This window comes from Rhineura floridana, chromosome 8 (genome assembly GCF_030035675.1).
Source record: "Rhineura floridana isolate rRhiFlo1 chromosome 8, rRhiFlo1.hap2, whole genome shotgun sequence".
Classification (NCBI taxonomy): domain Eukaryota; kingdom Metazoa; phylum Chordata; class Lepidosauria; order Squamata; family Rhineuridae; genus Rhineura; species Rhineura floridana.
The window spans coordinates 13,922,091-13,942,762 of NC_084487.1; the positions used below are offsets into that span (position 1 = coordinate 13,922,091).

General features: G+C 43.0%; 1 protein-coding gene across 4 annotated transcripts in view; it reads left to right on the forward strand.

Moving 5' to 3' along the window:
* CELF2 (CUGBP Elav-like family member 2) overlaps positions 1-20,672 on the forward strand; it is a 672,363-nt gene that overhangs the window by 114,309 nt on the left and 537,382 nt on the right. For 3 of the 4 annotated variants that reach the window (XM_061638323.1, XM_061638322.1, XM_061638325.1), the window contains one exon: positions 16,087-16,122. The exons of the other annotated variant lie outside the window; for it this stretch is intronic. In XM_061638323.1, the coding sequence (XP_061494307.1) occupies positions 16,087-16,122 (36 nt within the window). The remainder of the gene's footprint in view (positions 1-16,086; positions 16,123-20,672) is intronic. 4 annotated transcript variants of the gene reach the window in all.

Sequence of the window (20,672 nt, forward strand, 5' to 3'; positions counted from 1 at the left end):
ACTGCCAGTTCAGACCCCAGGAGTGTATATGTGAAATTATGGGGGGGGTTGCTCCCCTATGCATAACTTTACAGTTGTTTACACTGAATTTCATTTGCCATTTTACCGCCCATTTACTCAGTTTGGAGAGATCCTTTTGGAGCTCCTCACAATCCTTTTTTGTTTTAACAACCCTGAACAATTTAGTATCATCAGCAAACATGGCCACCTCATTACTCACTCCTTGTATTATCCGGGGCCAAATGTGGCCCTCTAGACGTCTCTCTCTGGTCCTTGGGACTTTTCCCAGGCCACACCCCTCGCTGCCCACCTGAATGCTTTTGTCCAGCTGCAGTGGGACCTTCAACTCTGAACATGCTGCTTGTTTATCTGGATGGAGAATAGAGCAAGGTGTGTGTAGAAACTAGCCTATTCTACAAAGGTAAACACTGTGTTTACTGCCCCACCCTTTTGCCTCTAACTCTACCCATCACTGGCATGTGGCCCTCTGGAGGTTGTCCAAAAGGGAATGTGGCTGTTGGGCTGAAAAAGGTCATTGGGGTAGATATACCAAGCTGAGGCAGCTTCCTATGGGCTGGAGAGGGTTGAATGAAGAAATAGGATGTTCATCATCTTTCCCATTCTAAGTAATGGGAATATACACCTTCAGTCTTTGCTTCCTGGCTAGGGATGGGGGGGAATTCATTTCAGTTTGCATTTAAACATGAATCTATCAAATTTGCAATTTCTGAAATAATATAAGAACCACAACACAGACATCTTTTGAAATTTGCACTTATGTGAATTTTGCAACACAGTCCTCCCTCCTAGCAATGCTTACCAAATGCATCTATTAGGGGAAAGTGCATAAAATACTAGTGAAAATAACATACAAGAATGTATTATATTAGGAGAAATTGCTTGCAAATATGTTCATTAGTGAAAGCTGCATACAAAATTGTATTTTTAGGAGACATTTGCACTAAAACGCTAAAGAATTTTCATGAGGATTCTTTTTTTTTAAACAAACTGCTGCAGAAATGTGGAGAACTGAATTTAAGATTGGAAAAAATGTGAAACCGAGATAACCAAGATTGACAGATCCTTCCACCCCTATTTGTAGCTGAAAATAGTTTTTGCATCTGTAGCGTTGTGGTAGATTTCTGCCCTGGAGCAACTTGAGCTCTAAATGTTGGAAGTTTAGCATTATAACTGAAATGAAAAGGGCATTGTGGCTCAGGAGAATTGTGCACTAGGACTGTCTTCATGCCTATGCATATTTACATGTGAGACCACAAAGTAGGTATCTAAATATGCATATGCAGTGCTATGTTGCACTATGTGGCGTCCTCATTTCTACTCTACCTGTTCTCTTCCCACTCAACTTCTGTGCTGGGAATAGTTTTACAGATTCCAAACTTTCTGAATTGGCACCCAACAGCTGCTATTATTTAAAACAATCTGCTACAGAAATGTTATTTCTCTCCCCCCCCCCCAGATTACATTTCTGTTGCAAAAGCAGTATTTGGTCCTGGGAGGTATAACAGGTTTATGATCTATTATGTCACATGGATTTGCACACAGACACAAACGACTGAGATCACCAGAGCAACAAAAATGAAAATTAGGTTATATATATTGCAGGCCGTCCATTTACTTGAGGGGTATACAAAAAAATTGGGTGATTCTGGGTTGGGTGAGTTTCTAACTTGTGATTTAAGCTGGGGAAATATCCTGAAATGTGTCGTTTTGAACAAACACACACGTGTGAAAGAGGTGCAGATGGGCTGGCTGATATTCAGTGGATTTGTTGTTTTTACACATTGGAAACATATATTTGCAAGAGGCACCTGCAACAAAACGTTGCAATCTGCTGCGCTCCTGTTGAGTGTTTTACACAGCAATGCAAACAATAGGAAGCCAGTGTAATTTATACCAGGGTGAATTATGCCAGTGTAACGGACCCCTATTCCAAACTTCATTCAGGAGCAGGGCCAGCCTGAACCTGGCAGAGGATAAACAAGCCTTTAAAATAGGGTTCAACTTGTACCCCCCCTTCTTGCCAATGTAAATTTTGCTGGTTTGTTAGGTCGCCTGACCGAGCTGAACATAGTTTGGAACAGAGGTAAGTCTCCCCCTACCCCACTCCTGCACCTCCCCCAGAATGCCCCGTTTTGGGGATTTCATTGGCTCAGCTGGCTTCAACTCAGCTGGCTAAGCTGGGATGGAGGACTTCTGTCAAAACCAGAACAAGGAACTTCATAGCCAGCACAGCCATAGATCAGCCTATTCCAAGCTCTGCTCCTTCTGGCAGATCTTGGGTCTGGATTGCTCCCTTTGTCAGTTGGCATGCCCTCCTCCACAATGCTCCATTCCATCCTGCGTCCCATCTGTGTTTCTCTGTCCCCCCTCTCCCAAGAGGCAGCAGTCAACATTCTGCAGCAGACTTGGCCCTCTTGATGTTCTGTAGCAGACTTGGTCCTTGGTTTGTGGACCACAGGTGGTCCACAGCTCAGAGTTTGGAATCCCTGATCGAAACCTTGGGTTGTATTTTGAATTTTTAGTGGGTTTGTAAACACAGAGAGAACTAAATTATATCGGCAGTATATAAAGAACTCTGCCATATAGGCATCCTCTGATGGAGCACTTCTTGTGGCTCCCATGCCACTCAAGTTCGGTTGATCTTCACTAGGGACCAAGCTTTAGTGTGGCAGCCCCTGCGCTGTGGAACTCCCTGCCAGTAGAAGTTCAACAGGAACTGTTCCTGCCTTATTTGAGGAGTCTCCTAAAAGCTGTATTGTTTAGACAGGCCTTTGCAATATGATTTTTTTTAACCAACCAGTATTAACTGATGTTTTACTGATATTTTTCTGGATGCTTTTACTGATTTAATTATAATGTTGCATGTTGTATACTTTTATGAAAGTGTGGACTATAAATTCTTCAATAAATAAATAATTGGGGGGAACGTTTGCTATGGGTTGTATTCAGTTAAGCCCTACTCAGAGTAGACCCATTGAAATTAATGAACCTAAGTTAGCCATGTCTGTTCATGTCAGTGGTTCTACGCTGAGTAGGACTAGCATTGACTACTACCCTACTCCTGCAATCCTGTGAACATTTACTGGAGTAAACATCATGGAACACACTGAGACCTCCATCCAAGCAAACATGATTAGGGTAGCATTCTAAGCTTCGATTTCAGCTTGATGCCAGCTTGCCATCACCTAAACATTAGCCCTTTACCCACAACTTATCTGAGGGGCATGGAGTGCTTATGAAGGGCAGGGTTGCAATTTCAGCCCCCACCCCAAATCTATGCATTTTCCATTGATAATCGGAATAGAGCAGGGGTGAGGAACATGTGGTCTTCCCGTTGTTGCTGGGCTACAGTTCCCATCATCCCTTTCTTCTGCCAACTGCAGAGGATCTTACGGATTCGGACAAGGCAGAGAGCATACCACGTCAGTTCCTGGCTACAGACAGGAGAGGGAATATACAGAGCACAAAACAAGGCAAAAGACAGTCAGTTTGCACCCCTTCAGTTACAGAGAATCCACTGACAGCACAGATGGACTCCTGTAATGGTCATCACGTAGCATCCTGTGTGGTCTCGGTCTATGCTGATGCTTCTTGAGAAGAGTTTCCAAGCTTCCTTTCTATCTTGCAAACATAAACATTCTTAAAGACTATGTAACTAGACACCCACTCTCTTTTAACAAGTGGCTAACCTTGAAGCCCTGCCAAGAGCTGTCCGGGACTAAGCGATAGACGAGCTGTCCTTTGCATTCAGAAGGATCTGGGTTCATTCTCTGGCTTTTACAGTAAAAAGGACCAGATAGCAAGTGACCTACCCCCCAGGGAGGAAGGCAGGCAGACCTCTCAGGGAAGAGAATTTCAGAATGTGGAGCAACCACTGAAAAGGCCCTCTTGTCTATAAACACACACTCCATCTCTGAGGGTGAGGAAACATGGAATAGGACCTATGGTGATTATCGGGCTGCATTCACAAGTAACAGTAACCCATAGTTTAGCATGATGTGAATGAGCCTAGGCAAGCCTTGGGCTTGTGTGATTCCCCTCCCTTTTCCTCCTCCTGTGCAGTTTCAACTTGGCTTGTTTCAAACAAACCATAGTTGCTATTAACCACAGTTTTCCACACAGAGAAAACAATTAAGCAAAGAAGGAAGTAAAAGCACCCAAACTCCTCCTCTCTCACAGCGGAGAGGAGTAGGGGTGCATGACCTAAGTCTGACCTATACTTGTTCATGTCACAGTAAACTATGGTTTAGCTGTGTGGCCCTCCAGATGTTGTTGGACTCCAGCTCCCATCAGCAAGAATGACTGATGGTCAGTGATAAAGGGAGTTGTAGTCCAGCACCATCTGGAGGGCCACAGGTGAGCTACCCCCGCATACGTAGCATTTAAACACCTTGGGAAATCCTCCGGGATTAAATGCATCCTTTTTTGGAGTCTGCCATGAAGGAATTCAAAGATATTGTGCTTTCTAGACCTCAAGAAAAGAAAGATGAGGAAATGAATATTCCCACACTACTCCTATCAAAGAATGTCAACCCCATACACCAATCAATACATCCATACTCGTATTCTAATGGGAATCTTATTCAATTCAGTGCTGGTCCTATGCCTCCAACCTCATCAGGGATGCCGCTCAACAAGATCAGCCTCAAAAGCCTTTCTCGCTATCCCACCAATTAAAACAGCTAGATTGGTGAGAACTAGGGAGAGAGCCTTTTCAATTGTGGCCCCCACCTTGTGGAATTCCCTCCCAAACGATCTCCGCCATGCCCCCGCTATGATGAACTTCCGCCGGGCCTTGAAGACATGGCTTTTCAGGCAGGCCTTTGGGGAAGGTTAGGTTTTTATTATTCTTGGTTGAGATTTTACTGTCCTAATGTATTTGTATGCTTTTCTTGTGTACATCACTCAGAGTGACTGGACAACCAGCCAGATGGGCGATCAACAAATCTAATAAATAAATAAATTTAAGTCCTTGGATATTAAAAGTGATGGTCTTCTGTGCCGGTGGTTCCCAGCCTTTTCTGTATGATGATCCACAAGTCCAAATTTACTAGGTATAGTGACCCATCAACTGATTGTCACATGAACTTTGGACCTTAGGTCTTTGGCAGTCATTGGTTTCATGCATTTTAACTGAAGGCAGCACCTGAGCGTCAGAGGTGAGCTGTGATTGTCACTCAAAGCAACTCCCTGTATGAGCACCTTGAGGCAAACTGTCACCAGATCTACTGGCAGCCACCAGAGAGCGATTCTCACGTGTTAAAATGCGAGGCACAAGCCTGTCCAGTGTTTGGTTACAAGTGTCAACACAGCACTGAAATATGCCGACGACAACAAAAAAGTTGTAAAAAGTATTCATCATACCAGTTAATCACTGCAAGCAATAGTTATTTGGGGTTTACTTATGATGCCCGCGGTCCACTTGCACAGGCTTCACAGCCCACTTATGGGTTGCAACCCACAGGCTGGCAAATGCTGCTGTATGCTGATATTAAAGTAATTTGTAAGCTACTTTTGAGGGCTCATGTGGTGCCAGATGGTAGGACAATGAAACAGCAACATGTATAAATGATAATTTATTGATAATTATCATGATTTTTCATTTTTATTAAGCTGTCTTGACTGCTTGGAGAGGATGGGGGTAGAAATTAAGAATCCACAGATCCAGAATAAGTACTGTAGTGTGATTCTATTGTTTCATTTAGATGAAGGCATTTGACCTTGAACTGAACATCTTGAATAGGACTGCTAATCAGCAGAAGCTCTTTAGAAAGTAAAATATTACAGTCTGGAATCATTTATCACCACATACAAGCACTGGATGCACTGCGGTTAAAGAAAAAAGGTGTAATTCCCACCTCAAAATCTTGTTTGTGGCTCCTCTTGATCAACTCTCACCTCAAAATACGACAGGTGCCCCTGTCTGCACTTTCTAGAAACAGCTGAAGACATTTTTGTTCTAGTGGGATTTCCCAGCTCAGTGAATGGGTCTCAGCCGTGGGTGTCTACTTTGTATTATTTTTTAAAAAAAAAAATGCTGTTTTCTGTATATTTAATTGTTTTTAGCTTCTGTTGTATATCACCCTGAGACCCATGTTGAAGGAGATTAAATCATCATCATATTATTATTATTAATAATAATAAGAACTCCCTTTTTATATATATATAAAAAAGATATGTGCCAGTACTCATATCTTGATAAAACTGCCGCGGGTGCCAGCACAAAATGGTTCACAAGGGCAGCAAAAAAAAGTACCCCATCCACCCTAACCAAGCACACTATGGTACTCAGTACCAGTGAGTACTGTCACAAAAAAGCAATGATAATAATGAAAAATAATGCTCATAGCATTACTCATTTTCAGCAGTAAAGTATAATTTTTTGAGGGGAACCTCATGGGTGATATCTACGAATAGACTTAATATTAAGTCCTCACAGTGTGCTTGTTTAGGGTGGGTGGGGCACTACTACCATTTAAAAAGCGAACAACCTCAAACTGATAAATTGGCCTTTGGCTGCACTATGAAAAGGCTTTTTATTGTTTTCTTAATTCAGCTGCAAAAAACTATCCCCAATAAGGATGGATGAATCTGTCAGTTTTGGTTTCTCTCACTTTGTCATTTTCCTGTTCTGAGTGCAGCTCACCACATTTTCAGATCAGTTTGCAATTTTCAAAAAATACATTCTCACAAAATTTTATCAGCAATGAATTCTTCCTTGTGGAATGCTCTCCCCAGGGATGCTGACCTGATACCATCTTTTTCTATTTTAGGCACCAGGAAAAGACTTTCCTGTTTGCCCAGGCTTTTGGCTCTTGAAGGGTTTCAAACATTTGTGGCCTCTTTTAGTGGGGCACAATTTGTAGACCTGACCTTTATCTGAATGGATGTGTTTTAAGTTTTTGTTGTTTGTGTTTGTTTTAATTGGTTTTAATATAGGTCACTTTGAGTCACTTTTGTGCAGAAAAGTGACTAAAAACATACAATTTATAATAATAACTGAGTGCACATTTCTGCTAATATGCACATTTTTTTCTTGATATACTCAATTTTGCAAACAATTTCCCCTAATATATGCCCAGTTGGCACTGACCTATGACAGGGCCTTTGCAGTGGTGGCTCCCTGTTTGTGGAATTACCTCCCCAGTAGGGTGTGTCTGTCCCCATTAATAATGTCTTTCAAGAGGAAGCTGAAAACATTCCTGTTTACCCAGGCATTTGGTGGCTGAAGGAGACAGTTCCTGGGAACCTGGAGATCACAGGATGGAAGAATATTTTTAACTGTTTTCAGAATGCTTTGTTGTTGTTGTTGTTGCTGCTGCTGTTAAATTGTTTAGTTAGGCTCCTTTAGGAGGAAGGCCAGATATAAATTTTAGTAGTAGTAGTAGCAGTAGATTTTGTAGTGTTATTTTCATTTATATATGCATTTTAAAGCACATTTCCCCCTAATAATACTCATTATTGTACACATTTCGTTGGTTGGAGAAAATTCAGAGAAGTGTGAATTTCAAAGGACAGCTGTGATAGTGTAAATTAGGTAGATTTGCATTTTAATGGAAACCAAACTGAATTTCTCCCCCGTCCCTACTCTTAAGGCTTGCCTTCTCTGGGTCCCTCTTCACCCTCTCCTACATCGTCTCTGCTTTTCCTCTTTTCTGTCTCTGAGAATATTGCTAGCTCAACACGCCACTTTCCCAAGCTCTATGATGCTCTTCAGCCCCTTAGAGAAGCCTCTGCTGCCATCTTGGTGGATGGCAGCTGCACACTCAGCGTGCAGGGCATTCACAAAAAAGGAGGAGGTAGGTGGAGTGGGCAAGTGCAGCTGGTTTGCATGGTATGGGGGGGGCTGGGAGCTCCATCTCTCCAATCTGCGACAGAGTCAGGAGTCGACGCGGCCAAGAATCACGGAAGAACGCTACCCCCACACCCTAAGGAGGGGCCCTTCAGGGGGCCCTCTGGGCCACAGGGGCCCTCAGCCAGGGCCTGACCTGGTCTCCCTTTGGTGCCTGCCCTGCTCAGTGACATCTTGACTGAATTCAGCTTTCCCAAGAAGATGAGGCTTTCCCAGGCTGCTTTCACACTGTACTTTTATTCCATTATTCTGACGATTTCTTACCTTGTAATTTGCGCATTATATTTGAACTTTCACACAACAGACTGGAATTCTAGTGGAATGTAGTGCAAATTTAACATAAATTTCTGTGATAAATGATACCAGAGATAATCTGTTAGCAAGGTTGGGAACCTGGAAAATCGTGGGAGTTTTTCACTGGCTGCAGCTGCTCACAAGACAGGCATCCCAGCATGCAGTGCGTTCTCGCGCTTTAGTTGTTGTTGTTTCTCCTGACAAAAATTATACCGGTATTCCGGCATCAGTGCAGATAGCAGCAGCATTTCCCACGCACACCCCTGTGTCAATACAACTAACATAATTTAAAAAGTCAGATCCTAAAAAGGGAGGGCTTACATGGCGACGGGATGAGAACTTAGACCTCCTGCACAGTGGGGAACAGTGTGCATGTGTATAATGGGTCAGGGACAAAAACAAGCCGTGCATGAAATGCCGCTATATGGGCTGAAAAAGGTGCTGTTCCTTACTGCAACAGGTACTGCAGTGTGAAAGGGATTTTCGAAATCGTGACAGAAGTGCTACCTGTTAAACTAATGCAATCAGCCCCATGTGTGAAAGCAGCCCCTGTCTATAACAACCTCAGTCGGGTGATTTTCAGACTGCTGTCAAAGCAAGTTGGCTCAAGCAATGGCACGTTATATTAATTAGCTGCTCTCCTGTCTTATTACTAGGAGAGTCAGCAAACCGGTTTTCCCCAGAGGGAAAGTGGGGGGCTTTTGCTGTTTCCAGCGTCTGCCTTCCCCACCCCTTCCAAAGAAAGCTACCCTTGAAACAATGTTATGTCAACGGAACTTCATTCTGAGGAGGGATTCCGGGGGTGAGGAATGGTGGCCAGTGATGGCTGGAGATAATTTCATGATACCCAAAATTTTGAAGGAAGAAGTTCGTTGAAGAGGTCTTGTATGAAACAGCAGAATAACCTCAGGCTACTGGTAGGAACTGACAGCACAATCAATCAATCAATCAATCAATCAATCAATCAATTATTATTACAGTCAAAGACCAGCACTATAAAATATTTATTTATTTATTTATTATACTTGTATACCGCCCCATAGCCGAAGCTCTCTGGGCGGTTTACAGTAACTAAGCAATAAAATGATAAAACATATCAATATTATACAGAGGAGGAAACAAACAACAGCCACATGAGATGATATGGCACTAACGGCATTGAATAAATACATCAATGTGGTTACCTTTAGAGAACAGGGCTTAATCAATGCTGTACTTGCTTCCAGAGATGCCTTCATTGACAGCACAACCTTTTCCTGTTCTCTTTGGATTCCTGCTAATGTTGCGGCAGAGAATCAGTGGCCCTTCAGATGTTTGTTTGTTTGTTTATATTTATTTCTTTACTAAATGTATATCCCGCCCTTCCAACTAGAAGGAGCCCAGGGAGGCAAACACACACACTACATGTTGGTGGACTCAAACACCCATCATCCCTGGCATTTGACTATGTTGGCTGCAACTGATGGGGGTTTGGAGTTGAACGACATCAGGAGGACCCTATCCCCATGCTAATGTTTTTATTTTATTTATTTATTTATTATTTGATTCATATCCTGCCCTTCCTCCCAGTGGGAGGCCAGGGCGGCAAACAGAAACGCTAAAAACACTTTAAAACATCATAAAAACAGACCTTAAAATACATTAAAACAAAACAACGTTAAAAACATTTTTAAAAAAAGCTTTAAAAACATCTTTAAAAAAAGGGTTTAAAACATATTATTAAAAAAAACATATTAACAAGCAATTCTAACACAGACGCAGACTGTTTTTTAGAATGTTTTCTAACAAAATAGGATAGAGAAAGAGAAAAAAGGGGAGAGGTGGTGGGAACATGAAAAGAAGCAATGGAAGTTGGGAAACAGAATCCCAGGGTTGAAAAAGCATGTTGATATTAGCAGGCAGCAAGTTCAGGTGGGCTCTCCATAATTAGTCTACAGTGTATTGCACTCGTGGTGCTGAAGCCTCTGACACTGATTGGCTGTGCTGGTATGGCACTGCAGAATGTTCACAAATGTTCATGTTGCGCACAAAAAGAAAGTGTACAAAAATGCATATATTAGGAAGAAATTCTTGTGCAAAAAAGGAGAGTATATTAGGTGAAATGTGCCCTTAAAAAGCTGATGAATTTTCATAAGTTTTTTTAAAGCACAAACTGATACAGAAATGTGGGAAATTAAAGACTGAAGAAATGAGAAATCAAAACTGACAATTTTTCTGATATGATTTCCAAGGTGCTTGGTTCAGTTGGCACTCTGGGCATGCCCCAAAATTCCTACACTGTGCAAATCACTGCAGACTGCTGCAGAAGAAACAATCCTTTGCATAGGCTGGCTGCCCTCATTGATAGCAGATAAGTTTGCCCTCACTGGATTGCGCCACCATATATATCTGTGGCAGTGGCCATCTCCCCCCCCATCCGGAATGACTTAACTTCCAGGACATTGGGGGGGAAATCATAGATGGTGGCTGCCAGGGCCAGTTCTAAAGGGTGGCCAGTTGGGGCACTGGCCCGAGGGCCCCTGGAGCTACAGGGGCCCCTGAGGGGCCCCTCCGCTTACCTTCCACCTGCTCGTCATTCCCTCACCCCACCTACCTGTCTCCTGCCTTTTAGCATTGCCCTTAATGAAGATGGCAGGCGAGGTTTCCCTAAGATGCTGAAGCCCCTGCCACCATCTTGGTTGATGGTAGAGGTGCATGCACGTAGCATGCATGTGTGCCATCAACCAAGATGGTGGCAGAGGGTTCATCCCCTTAGGGACACCGTGGCCGCCATCTTGGTTAATGGCAATGCTAAAAGATAGGTGACAGGTAGGTGGGGGGGCATGTATGCGCATGCATGCACACACACACACACACCAAGACCCAGGGAAAGCTGATGCCCCAGGGCCCCGGCATGCCTGGGGCCGGCCCTGGTGGCTGCTACCAACTTGGAGCAGGTGTTACAAGGGCCTACCCACAGTAAGCATGAGAATGGTTCTTTCTAGGACCCAGCAGCTGCCCAAGTATGCCTCCTGGTGGTGCTGGGCCAGACTTCACTGTTGTTTCTCCTTGGCCACTTCTCTGCCACTCCTCTCCCCACGTACAACTTTACCAGAGCTAGTTATGGCTGCATCACCACCTCTGTCTGCCCTTTTGAGGCTTCCTTGAGCAGGGCTCAGGCTGAATACTAAAGGAGAACGACGCTCAACCGTTGCATCAACCTTAAACTGAACCCTATTTAGGAGAAGCAGTTCTGTTCCAATTGCAAGCTCCGCCTTCACTGAAAGGTGCCTCTTCAGTTAAAGGGGTCCAGCCCTCTCCAGCAGTCTTGTATTCCAATGGCTCATGTGTTGTCAACAAGCCTTATGGGTCTGCAGACCATACCCCTTTTTTATTTCCTCATGTGACATGCCTTGTTTTATATGGGAGAGGGGAAATGAAATGTTTCTTTTGGGGTGGAGGGACTATTCTGTGAGGAGCTCATAAAAACTACACTGATTTTCAGCGTTCTATGACTGACCCTTCCCCCTGTGCTGTAACATCACAGCAGATCAGCCAATGCCAAGGCAGCGTCTGTTATACATAAAAACATAGGCTTCAGGAATGTGCCATGACTGAATACCTGTCAGTGTACCTACTTATATTTACAAAGGTGTAAATTTTTTAATGCATGTGGTTTTTACCTCTGCAGCTAAAGTAGTATCAGGCTAATAGTTGTGATTTTCTTCCCATTTTGAAGTTAAGGTTTCGGATATTTTTAGCAGAGCCTTTCAGCTGGAGGACTGCATAGAATAGGTCTTAGTGTTTCTCTTCTTGATCACTCTGAGGAGTTACTTTCTCATTATTGGAGCTTCTGGCAGTTATTGCATGGGAGCCAGGAGTCAGAACCAGGGACTCAAGCCAGGAAACAAGACCCGAGCCAAAGACTGAGCGTTCATTTCAATGGGCCTACTTTGAGTAGGACTTAGTTGAATGCCACTTGAGCTGAGATTGAGAATCAGAACAGACTGGGCTGGTTCACATGTTACTTTCTGTCCCTTTCCCCACTAGCCTGCCCGGTGCATTGTGAGAGAAAGCAGAGTCCAAGAAGGATGTGGTTGGCCTCTCACACTTGCAGAGTGAAAGGTCAATCCCTCTATAGCAGGGGTAGCCAACATGGTGTCCTCCCAGCCAGCATGGCCAATGGTCAGGAATGATGGGAGATAAGAACATAAGAACAGCCTATTGGATCAGGCCAGTGGCCCATCTAGTCCAGCATCCTGCTCTCACAGTGGCCATCCAGATGCCCATGGGAAGCCTGCAAGCAGGACCTGAGTGCAACTGCACTTTCCCCTCCTGCAGTTTCCAGCAACTGGTTTTCAGAAGCATCCTTGCCTCTGACTGTGGAGGCAGAGCTAGTGGTCATTGATAGCCTTATCCTCCATGAATTTGTCTGATCCTCTTTTAAAGCATCCAAGTTGGTGGCCATCACTGTTTCTCTGGGAGTGAGTTCCATAGCTTAACTACGCACTGTGTGAAGAAATATTTTCTTTTATCTGTCTTGGATCTTCCAGCATTCAGCTTTATTGGATGCCCACGAATTCTAATGTTATGAGAGATGGAGAAATACTTCTCTATAGCCACTCTCTCAATGCCATGCATAATTTTATAAACTTCTATCATGTCAACATCTCTTTGATGTTGTCCAACAGCAGCTGGAATGGGACACGTCAGCTATACCTGCCTTTTAGAATCATGGAATGTGACAGTTGGACAGAAGCTGGGCGCTTGGGACCAGGATGCCTGAAAGATCGTCTTCAGGGCCGGCTCCAGGCATGCGGGGACCCTTGGGCATCAGCTTGCCCTGGCCCCCCAGTGGGTGAGTGGGTGTGCATGCATGTGCATACATGGCCCCCCGCACGTGCCCCCCGTGTGCCCCCCACGGCCCCCCTACCTGTCTAGTCTTTACCATTGCCCTTAATGAAGATGGTGGCCACGGTTTCCCTAAGGGGAATGAAGCCTCCGCCACCATCTTTGCTGATGGCACACGTTTGTGCTACGCGCGCGCATCTCTGCCATCAACTAAGATGGCAGCAGCGGCTTCAGTACCTTAGGGAAGCTGCGGCTGCCATCTTCATTAAGGGCAATGCTAAAAAGCCGGCTGACAGGTAAGTGTGGGGTGTGGGGGGGCACGGATCGTGGAAGGGGAGCAGAGGGCCCCTCAGGGGCTCCTGTAGCTCCAGGGCCCTCGGGCCAGTGCCCATTCTGGCCACTCTTTAGAACCAGCCCTGATCGTCTTACCCCTTATATATCCCGTCGATTACTACACTGTGCAGGTAAGGGCCTCCTTCAGATACCATCTGATCAGGATGTTTTTCTGCAAAACATAGGAAGCAGACCTTTAGTGTTGTGGCACCTATCCTGTGGAATTCCCTCCCCTTAAATATTAAACAGGTGCCATCTCTGTTATCTTTTTGGTGCCTACTGAAGACCTTCCTCTTTCAACAAGCCTTTTAAGTAGAGAACTTATCCTAGTCTGTGTCTGTGCTGGAATTGCTTTTTAAGTTGTTTTTAAAGTTGTTTTTAAAGTTGTTTTTAAAGAGGTTTTGTTTTAATATGTTTTAAAGTCTTTTGTTTTTTAGATTTTAAAGTGCTTTTAGTGTTTTTGTTTGCTGCCCTGGGCTCCTTCTGGGAGGATGGGCGGGATATAAATTTAATAAATAAATAAGTAAGTAAATAAATAAATAATCTGCAATACCCCACTGCTCATCACAGGAACATGACTTTCTACAGAAATCCAAAGAGCAGGGATCTTTGTGCTGAATGTCAGAAGAAAAGAGCTAAGCACCAACACTTACATAGGAACATTTTTTAAAATGATTTTTTTATTTGCCAATTTAACAAAGGGGGGAGGGAGAGAAAGGAAAGGATTATAAATAAATAAATAAATAAAAAGAAATGAAGGGGAGGAGAAATGATTTTTTAAAAAAAAAAAAAACCAGCTCACATTAAGAGTCAAATGATCAGTACATCCATCGTAATCATATAAGTTAAGACAAGTCATCCAGATGTCCAAACAGGTATGCACATGAAGCTGAAGTCTATAAGAAGTATCTTCAAATGTAGCCAGGTCAGTGAGGTCCTCAGACCATTGTGTGATGGACAGTGGGTGTCTATCCTTCCAGGCTCGAAGTCTCTTAGCGACCATAAAGGCTCGCAGAGTCCACTTTGGTTGTCCTGCTGTTAATCCTTATACGTTAGAAATATAAATGAAAAGTACATGAATAGTGCAAATATCAAGGATTTCTCCGATACAAAATTGATATGAGCACACCAAACAGAGTATATCACTGGACAAGCCCACATCATATGCCTTAACAAGGTCAGTATTACATCTCCAGCATAGATCTGTGTTGGACAATGCCTTGTGGAGTCCAATTTACCCAAAATATTAAATTCATAGGAAATTAGACAGGAAGCTGACTTATAATGAGTCAGACCATTGGGTCCATCTAGCTCAGTATTGTTTATACTGACTGGTAGTGGCTCTCCAGGGTTTCAGGCAGGGATGTTCCCATCCCTACCTAGAGACATCAGGGATTGAACTTGGGACCTTCTCATAACAGGCAGAGTCTCTACCACTCAGCCATGGCCCTGAGTTGGCCAGATTCATGGACTCTTGCTCATCCAGATTGCCAGTGGCAGCTGTTGCAGCAGTATTTGAGATGAGGATTTTATATCATTGTAGCAGCTGATGCAACTGGACAGCTACAATATTCCTTTGTTCATCTGCAAACAGGGTGACTAGGGTGCCACATCAGTTTGTACATTTTCTTGGGGGGGCAGGGGGAAGGCCTCATGAAAATCCATCAGCAACTTTCTCCTAATATGCACGTTTTGGCAAAGCAATTTTCCCTAAAATAATGCTTTTTTTCTTTGCTATTTTTACTAATATCGGCATTTATAGGCACACTTTACCCTAGCATATGGCTTTTTGGACACGTTACTTAGCTGGAGAACTGCCTTGCAAAATTCAGAGAAGAGCAAAATTCAGCTCACGTAATTATTTCAAAAAGTTGGCATAAGAGGTAGATTTACTTTTACATTCAAACTGAATCTTCCCCATCCCTGAAAGCATCAACACATTTCTTCAACATTGTCCTTCATTTAGACAAGCAAGAATCACCGTCTGAGTTGAAGGACACATTATAGCCAGGCAAACACTCAGGGAGGGTGCTGAGCAGGGCTGGTGAGGAGGTGTAACCCAGAGAGAGTCCCAAGGGCCAGGCAGAGAGGCCTGGAGGGCTGCATGTGGCCCTCGGGACTGAGGTTCCCCATTTCTGCTGTAGAGACAAGGGACCAAAATATAGGTCTATGGTTATCTATTTCCTTCTGAAGGCTTCCCCGCCCCCCCCCCCATGCACGGCAGCAATGGGTGGCTTCAGGTCGAGTGGAAAACTGGCAAGTGGAGGGTTTTTTAACCATTTCATATTAACAAGGTGCATTTAAATAATTTTCGGCTCTGGATGTATTGGTGTAATGGGGGCTTCCCTCTTTAGATGAGAATGTGCTGCTTTTGGGGGCCCTGCTGCTCATTTTGCTGAGTGAGGCCCAGGACATCTGCCCCCAAAGTCCTGCCCTGGTGGGCACCAATGGGAGAGAAGGGAGGAGGGAGGGAGGGAAGTGAAAGCTGCCGCAAACTGCCCATGCACAACACTCTGTACAAAACGTGGAATCAAGAAATGGGTTAATTCCTAATGCATCCATTCCACTTCGGAACGTCAAAATCTGGGGAGACATTTGAATGTGAATTTTGGAAACATCCGTAATTAAAATTGGCTGCTTTCAACGTATGTCTTCAGTTCTGGTTACCCTTCACAAAGTAATTAGGATTATGCTCTTTTAATTACGAATAAAGTTTTCCTTCTGTGTCTCTTTTTTCCCACCTCCCCTTTTTGCAGAGAGAGCACCACTGAGCTGTCTGGAACATTACCAAGGTAAGCAAGCTGTTATGTTAAACCAAATCTGCGTGTTGGCTTTGGGGAGCTGCTGAAGGGAACGTACAACCTCTCTCGTACAACTGAAGCATCCAGGACAGCCTGTCAAGGATTTAAGGGGGGGAAAGAGAACATTTGTATATGAAACAATAGTTACAAAATATGTATTGGGGGGCAGGTGGGGAGAGACCATTTTCCATACCAGACAGAAGCAGCTGCAGAATGGGTCCTTTGAATGGTAGATGATTTGTGGGAACGGTGTCTCTAACTGATGGGCTACCTACTGCCTAAGGAAGATCAACCTGGATGAGCTTCTGCTGTTGGAACCCTCAATTAGTAACTCAAGTTTGTTTTTCTGCATTGCTCTAAAGACCCCTGGGAATCTTTTAAGAGACTGGAGACAGAGAATACTTTACCCCAAGAGACAGATTTACCATCATTGCCCATAGATGCATATGCTTATCTTCCTATGGTCTCTGGTTGCTTCTTTTGCCGAGGGACAGGAGGTTGCTAGTGTTTCAGAAACCTGCAAACGTCTTTGACTTAACAGTGGGACAAAAGAAATGACTTTATTCAGCATGTCAATAAAGCCTCTGTCATGGCTCAACCCTTCTGAAGCACTTACCTGTATGGGTTGTATTCAACCAAGTCCTTCTCAGAGTAGACCCACTGAAATTAATGACCCTAAGTTAGTCGTGTCTATTAACTTCAATGGGTCTACTCTGAGTAGCACTGACTACCACCCGTAGCATCCAGCCCAGGAGAAGTGTGGGGTTTTTTTGTGTTTTTTTAAATCAGTATCTCTGGGGGCTGTGATATTCTGGGTGCATAATCCTCCCATTTGCAAACTGTGAAGCAGTAGCAAATGGTGATGGCTGGAACTGTTGGGGCAGAAGACGGGGAGAAACTAGTAGTAGGTGGAGTCAGAGCCAATGACAGGCCGAGCCAACTCATTCTAGTTTTGTCCCCATCCTGTTCTCTGCTGAGTTCTACAAGGGCAACTCTGAGATTAAAGAGGAGGCAGCGCCACCCTCTGGACTGGTAGTAAGTAGGAAGGCAACCAGGTGAGGGCTGGCAAAGGGTCGACTGAGGTTGGTGGGGCAATGCTCCCTTTGTCCTAATGGACCAGCCTCCACTGCTATGAAGAACATTCATAGTGGTACTTCTAAGATGCTCAGCTAACAGGACCCACCAGTGGAATTTAGCCATTGATTGGGCCCATTCTCCAACTTGTTTTTTACACCCTATTCCTATTCTGGAATTTCCTACAACCCTACGGAGCTATGTGGTCCCCAGCAAATGGAAGAATGGATTGAAGCCAACAAAATTATACTCAGAGCAGATTCACTAACATTAAATGGCCCTAAGTTAGTCACGTCAATGGGTCTACTCTAAATAGGACCAACGCTAGGTGCATCCCAGTGGCTTTATATGTTGTTGCAGTTGTTATTTATCTATTATTCACTGTTTGCATATGTCTCAAGACGATTTACAAACATACCCTAAAAACATCTAAAAATAGTTTTTAAAAAAGTACAAAAGCAACTGGAGACAGATTTAAAAACAATACAAAATGAACACCTAAGGCAGAGACCTTTCCATCCAGCTGGAAAAGCTTGTTGAAAGAAAAAAGCAGGGCTTTTTTGGTAACAGTACTCACCGGTACAGAGTACTGGCACCTTTTTTATTGCTGCCCATGCCAGCCATTTTGTGTTGGCACCCACGGCACTTTTATCAAGTACTGGCACTTATTTTATTTTTTTTACCAAAAAAAGCGCTGGTTACCAGAAAGCGCTGATAAGTAGGTACCTGTTGAATCTCAAGAGAGATGCTGTTCCACAAATGTTCTACCATGTGTATTTCATTTGTCATTGTTTTATTTTGGCCTTTCTCTAGTCAGCTCAGAGCAGCACACCTGAGATTATCTGATTTTAATTGTTGCAACATGTTTGTGAGGTAGATTAGGCAGAGAGAGAGAGTGATTTGATGAAGGATGGCTAGTGGGAATTTAAACTTGGGTCTCTCTGTTCCAAGACCACGCAAGCTGTTTACATCAACACATACTATAGGCATCCACATTCAGTTGACCTTGTTTTCTTTGTACTATTCAAAAGGGCAACTTGTATAAGTCAGGTATACAGATACAATCTGTGTAGGTTCCTCTTTGATCATAAGAAGAAATTCCAGTGGCTTAATGTGGTGTGGAAGCCACTACACGTTTGGCTGGTGACAGTTGTTTAAAAGCTACAGATGAAGTTACTTGGACAGTGAAACATATTCAGGCATCCCAAGCTATCCGTTCATTTTTGTTTCTATAAGATACAAGCGGGCAGACATGGATTCAGACAGAACAAAATATTATGGTATTCCAGAAATACTTTTTAATCTATATTCATCCATTGATTCAGAGTTCCAGCAAAGTATGTAATCCATTTTCATTGCCATCAACAGAGAGAATATTTACAGTTCATAAAAACAATCCACGAGGCCCCATTTAAGCACCCTGCTCACTTCTTCAGACTCCAGGTCTTCAAAAGATCCCCCCCTCCATATTTCACAAATTACCCAAGGCTTTCTGAAATGTATAGTTTCATTTTATGTTTATTATGCAAACTTTGTCCTTCATTTTGAGACATTTTGTTCCTTATTTAGAGGGATTCATTGAGATGCTAGGGACTGAGAGATAAGGAGCCAGATATCTTATGTTTTGTAGCCATCGGCACTATGTGAATCCTCAAGTCCTCACTTTGTACTTTTCTGATACCCACTGGCAAGGCCCCTGTGGTGCATTCATTGGGGGTCCCTCCTTACCATTTGGGAATCTTAGATGTGTATTTTCCTGTTGTTATAGATGATGCCCTAGGATAGGTGTGGGGAACCTGGCCAAATGTGGCCCTTCAGTAGGGATGGGAGAGAAATTCAATTAAGTTCAAATTTGAACCCAAATTTATCAAATTTGCGCTTTTTGAAACATTGTGAGACTTGAAACATAGCCATCTTTTAAAATTTGCACTCATCCAAATTTTGCAATGCAGTTCTTCAGTCAACCAAAGTTTACAAAAATGCATATGCATACCTTGCATGTATAAAACTGACTATATTAGTGTAAATAACATACAAAAATGCAATATATTATTAGATGTTTTCAAAATGAGCACATTAGTCAAAACTGCATACAAAAATGTGTTGATACAGAGAAATTTGCACTAAAATGCTGAAGAATTTTCATGAGCATTTTTTTTAAAAAAATTGCTGAAGAAATTGCTGCATTTAAGATTGGAAAAACTAGAAACACAAAGAACTGAAATTGACAGATCTTTCCATCCCTATCCCTGTCCCAGGAAATCAAATGCAGCTGCCTGAACCCCATTACTGTCTGTGTTTTGGGTATGAAGTAATACTGGCCTAGCATATATGTGCCATTTTCCAGTGTATAATCATTGGTAAATTCCTTCTGTCCCTGATATAAGTTCTGCACTCATTGGGCTAGATCTAGACTGCCGTTCATCCCACACACCCAGTGAATTATCACTGACCCAATAGGGTTGCAGCTTTTTAGAAGTAAACCCAGGAGTTACCCATTTGCAAAGCAACCCAATGATTGAAACTCATACGTGTATAAAGAAGCTTCCTTTTTGCCTTACTTCCCATTTCACTGTTCGCTATTTCACTATTCATTATTATTCCATGAGGCTACTTTTTTTTCAAAAAAGTGAGCGTCGTGATGTGGGGGGGAGTGAGGGTGTTTGGCAAAGACTGTATTGCAACTTGATGATTATTCATAATGAAAATGTGTGACATGAAAACAGTGATATCCTCATTGCAATTATACTACAGCTTGTTAACAAACATTTTATCAAGAATATTTATTAGCCATGTCTCTGTTTTTAATGCTGAAATGTATGTATGTGTGGGAGTCTTGCTTTTTATATTGGTTTTGCCAAACATTTTGATTGTATTGATAAGACGTCTTGCCTTATTTTTGTTAGTTTTGAGCTATCCACACCCCACACCCCCATAGCAGTCTGGTAAGCACAGTGTTGTTGCATATAAATTGTGTTGAGTCTCTCTTGCCCTGGTTTTTAGATTTTTGATCGCTTCATCTGTGTTGTGGAATGCTCTGATGCAATTTGCAACAAGGCATCTGAAGTTATTTCTTCTTCTTATTCACCAGATAATGATTGTCAGCGCATGACACTTTTGTGATTTATTTTTTGTTCTTTAGGTTTGCTTGCTACTGTTTCAAAAAGATGATTCAAAACAGTAGCAATCTCTAGCTTGAAAACAGTGGCTCCTCTCCTGGCACCGTTTCATAATTGTTTTACAGTGCATAGGGTTGATCCACTCTGTTGTGGGATAAAGGTTTTGAGATCTGTAGATGTTGGTTCTTAATTACACTGGATATTGTTAATCTAATTTTGGCTGGCAATTAACTGGCAATGGGCACTGTGAAAACAAAACATCATTTTTGCAATAGAAATCAATTAGGAGTAAAGTTTTTAAAGCCTTGATTATTATTATTTTTTAGATATGCCTTCAAAAGTTTCTTC